This window comes from Rhea americana, unplaced genomic scaffold, assembly GCF_003343005.1.
Source record: "Rhea americana isolate MKP2758 unplaced genomic scaffold, rheAme1 scaffold_196, whole genome shotgun sequence".
NCBI classification, from domain to species: Eukaryota; Metazoa; Chordata; class Aves; order Rheiformes; family Rheidae; genus Rhea; species Rhea americana.
Window position 1 is genome coordinate 1013993 of NW_028186105.1, and position 4311 is coordinate 1018303.

Consider the following 4311-nt stretch of genomic DNA (forward strand, 5'->3'; position numbering starts at 1 on the left):
TCCGTGGTCGCCCTTCGGATGGCAGCGCCGGCCGGGGCTGCCTTTAGGGCCGAGAGATTATTTTTAGGAGTTTTTGCAGCTCGGGGCGAGGGTGGCAGGGAGAGAAGGGCTTTTTCTTCCCCGCTGCGACCGCAAGCGCTGCCAGCTGGCAGGGCTCCAGGCCGGGCTGCTGGCTGCAACAGAGCCCGTGCTGTTTGGCCTCGGGTTACAGCCGGGAGCAGGAGCGGGGGCCGGCGGAAGCGGAGGCGTTTCGGTGGGTGTTTTCCCCGCTGCAGCCGGCGGGGAGCGCGGGGCGGGCGGCCGCCCRGCCCCACGGCCTCGGGCCCCGGCAGCCAGCCGCCGAGCAGAGAGGTGCGCGGCGGGCGCGGGGCGCGCTGCCGGCGGGCTCGGCTGCGGTATCTGCACGTCCAGCCGCGCTGCGGGGGAGACAGCGCCGGGGCTGCCCCGATGCCCGCGCGGGACCCGGGCGGCCGTGGCTCGGGCGCAGCTCTGCTCCGGCACCCGGCGGCACCGTGCACCGGGGTGCACGCGTGTGTGCGTGCGCTGGTGCGCGTGTGAGCATTGCCAGGCACTGGGGCTGTGCCGGCCCGCAGGTATGTGTGTGTGCAGGCGTGTGTGTGTGTGTGTGTGTGTGTCTACACAGGCTGGGGGCTGTGCTGGGTGCAGGGGTGTGCGTGCCTGTGTGTGTGTGTGATCATCCATGGGTGCTGGAGCTGTGCTGGGTGCAGAGCTGCGTGCAATCAGCTCCAGGTGCTGGGGTGGTGCTGAGCTGCAGGTGTGTGTGTATGGGTGGGTGCAGGGGTGTGTGCGAGCAGCCTGGGGAGCTGGGGCTGTGCTCTGTGCAGGTAACGGTGTGTGTAGGGGGGGGGTGAGTGAGTGACCAGAGGGTTCGTAGGCAGTAGGACATTCCTGCTCCCCGGTGGCAACAGGTTCCAGGGGGCTTTATGGGTTAATTTGGAGTCTGATCTGAGTGGGGACTCGCCCTCCCCCCCTCCGGGTTTGGCAGCGGCTCCCTGGCTCTTCCCCTGCTCCCGAAAGCTGTGCTCTGCCCTGTGCCAGTGCCTGGAGGAGACAGAGGGGCTGTAGGAGAAAGAGGCACCAAAGAAATGGGGGGGGGGGAAGCACAGGGAATGCTTTGGGAGGAAAAGGTGGAGGTTTCGGTGGAGCCAAGGGCTGCTGCCACCCCGTTCAGAGAGCTGAACCCCAGGGATGGGACATCTCCCACGCCTGTCTCCAAGCGCAGGTYGTCCTCGCGCTGCTGAGCCCCGGCYGTACCCAGCTGAGCCCCGTCTTTGGACACCGGCAATGGGTCGAAGGGTTCATCCTTGTCCCCTGGGCAGATCCCTGGGAAGAAGAAATGGGTGGCTGGTTATCCGTGGGGAAAAGCCACTGCAAAGCTCCCAGATTTGAAGTGCAGGGGGCAGGATACGGCCACTTGCACCTCGCAAAAGCAATGCGAAGGGGCGTCAGGGCAATGTGAGAGTTTCCTGAGCCGCTTTGGCGCGGTGCCTCTGCAGCGATGCCGTGGGRCTTAGCAGGGGGCTCATCTCCCACCCTCCAAAACCCCAGAGAAAGAAGAAGAGGGAAGTTGCTGCTGCTTCCAAATGCCACCGCCCTTGGCCATGGGACGGCTTTCCCAGAGCCAGCGTCCTGGCAGGAGAGAGCCGGGTTTGGGGAGCAGCGCCAGGGCTGGTCCACGGGCTCAGGAGAGCGTGAGTCCAGCATGATGGCACTTGTGTGGCAGCACGATGGGTATTTTGAGATGTCTGCCGTGAGATGTCRCCCGGTGCAGAGTGGCTTTTTGCAGGTGGGTGACTCCAGCAGGGCCCAGCGTGTGATGGGCAGAGCTGCCAAGTGCTCTTGGTGGGAGTTTTCTTGTTTTTTTCTTTTTTATTTATTTTATTTTGGTTTTTGTGTTTTTTTCCCACGTCTCCATTTCAGTGTGGACCACCCTGGGGAGGAGCTGGCGGGGGCAAGCTTAGGAGGCGCCGGGGGTTTCCGTGCGCGGGCGGGCACATCCCATTCCTCCCACCGCCACCCTGTCTTCGGCCCCCCGGCGCAGCGGCGTCTGCGTGCACGTCTCCCCCCGGGCTCCGCGTGCGGCTCTTTCGCTTTGAAGAGCGACTTCAAATGGAGCAAAGCAGACGCAAGCCGCTGTCTTGCAAAGCACCAAGCGCGACGGAAAGTTGGCCTCCCCCCGGGAATCTGCGCCCGGCTCGGGGGGCACCGTCACGCGCCGCGCGCCCGTCGCTGCCAGCGCGAAACTTCCCAGCGTGGTTTATTTCTAGCAAATTCATCCCCGCCCGCCCTCGAGCCAACGCGATGCCGCGGCTTTTGGAGCAGCGGCGGCTCGCTGCCCGCTCCTCGGCGGGCAGAGAGCAGCTGTCCCCTGCCCCGCGCCGGCTCCGGGGACGCCGGCTCGCCGCGGCCGCTCTCCGGAGACGGCCCCGGCCCCGGGCGGCCTGGAGATGAGGTGCGCGGAGGCAACCTCAGCTCAGCGGGAAAGGGAAAGGAAAAAACAGGACGATCGGGAGAAGAAATCATTTTGTTTTAAAGTTATTTAGCCCTGTCTGCGCTAACCCAGTCTCTCTTTTCCCTAATCTCCTGCAGCACTGTGCCCTTAACTGTCACCCACATGATGTTTCAAGTTATTTTTGGTGGCTGCTTTTAAGTGCGTTTTAAGTCTTTTATTCCATCCCCAAAATATTTTACTTCAAGGCGTAACATTCCCAGTTAATATCAGTTACCATCATAGTTTTGGCAGCTCTTTTTCAACTGATGTTTCTTGGGAATGTTTCTACATGTGGTTTGGTAGGAAAAGCTTATGATGGTCTAATGACATTATTTATATTTAGGGCTTGCGTTTGAGGCTGCCCGGTGTATTCGGGAGGCCTGCGAGCAGCTCCTGCAGGCTGAGCTTGCAGGGAAGCCTGTGCCCGTCCGGTGCACGTGGCTCGGACGCAGGCGCAGCCGGCCCCCGAGGTGACCGGTGGTGCGCGAGCCTGACCTCGGCACCGGCCGCCTGCCCGTGCGAGAGCGACGGGCAGCTGCTCTGCGGCACTTTTCCGGGGCCGGGATATTCCCCTCCGAGCGCCGCAGCTGTCCCATCCGCGGTGACTCAGCGGGACATGGATTTATGCCCGCAGAGCTGAGACCTGCGCCTGACCCCGCACTCGGGGCAGGCGGGGAGCTCACCAGGTCCCGTGGCCGGGGCGGACGGACGTGGCCCGGGCGATGCTGCATGGCATGGACAAGGCGATGCAGGCTGGAGCAGGTGGAGCGATGCCGCCTGGAAGGGATGTGGCAACGTTGTCTGCGGCAGATGGAGCGAATCTGGCTTTGATGCACAGGGCGACGCTGGCTGGGCTCTGGTGGGGCGACCCAGGTCCATGGCTGGGGCTGAGCTGGTGAAGGTTGGAGCCCACCCCTGCCTCAGCATCCCCCACACTTCTTGCCCGGCACCCATCGGTGATCTCTCAGCAGGAGGAAGGGATTTCAGGGCAGGTCCCTTTGGGCCTGGAGATGACAAACAGGCCAGAAGAGCCTGGGAGATGTAGTGAGCGATCCCACCTCCATCRCTCCTCCTGCCCGCGCCACCAGTGGTTTGTAGCCCAGCTGGCTTCGGGCGGGGGCCAGGGCGGGCGGCGTTCGCCCTTCCTGCAGAGCAGATTAGCCGGGAGCCCTGGGGTCCTGCCGGACGGCCTCTCCTGGGAAGGCGGTTGCTGGAGCCGGGAGGGTAGCGGCGGTGCCGGCGGCACCCGCGGACGCCGGGCGCTGGCGGTGACGCGCTCTCCTTTCTCTCTCCGCCTCCTCTAGATGCGCGATCCCACCCCAGGCCTGGGCAGGGTGACGGTGCTTCTCGCGGCAGCCCTTGCGTCCGCCTCCCTCGCCGTCCCCGAGGGCTGGGGAGAGGAAGGTGAGCAGCCCCCGCGCYGCAGCAGGGCGCGACCCTCCCGGCCCGGGGGGCTCTGGGTTCCCCCGCCGCGGGCAGAGGGGTGGCAGAGCCAGCACTTACCTTACGCCCTTCTTCGCCCAAAATGCAGCCYCTCGGCACCGGGCATCCTCGGGCCATCCTGTGGCCTCCCCAGCGGGCACCAGTCCTCGCCGGGGCCCCGCGGCGGTGCCGGGCCCGGCGCGGGGTGGGATGGTTGGGCTGACRGCCGGCTGTGCGCGTGTGTTCCCCTCCAGGTGTGCAGTACGGCCAGGTGGGCACGGACGTGACGCTGTCGTGCGCCGGCGCCCGTGCCGGGTAGGTGCATTCCCGTGGTTTCTCYGGGGGCATCCCGGCCGTGCCGCAGCCCTCCGCCGCGC

At 65.3% G+C, this 4311-nt stretch overlaps 1 protein-coding gene across 1 annotated transcript in view; it reads left to right on the forward strand.

Moving 5' to 3' along the window:
* Window positions 1-4311, forward strand: part of IL11RA (interleukin 11 receptor subunit alpha) — a 12351-nt gene that overhangs the window by 2424 nt on the left and 5616 nt on the right. The window contains exons 2-3 of the mRNA XM_085303066.1: window positions 3817-3916; window positions 4189-4249. Of these exons, the coding sequence (XP_085159192.1) occupies window positions 3817-3916; window positions 4189-4249 (161 nt within the window). The remainder of the gene's footprint in view (window positions 1-3816; window positions 3917-4188; window positions 4250-4311) is intronic.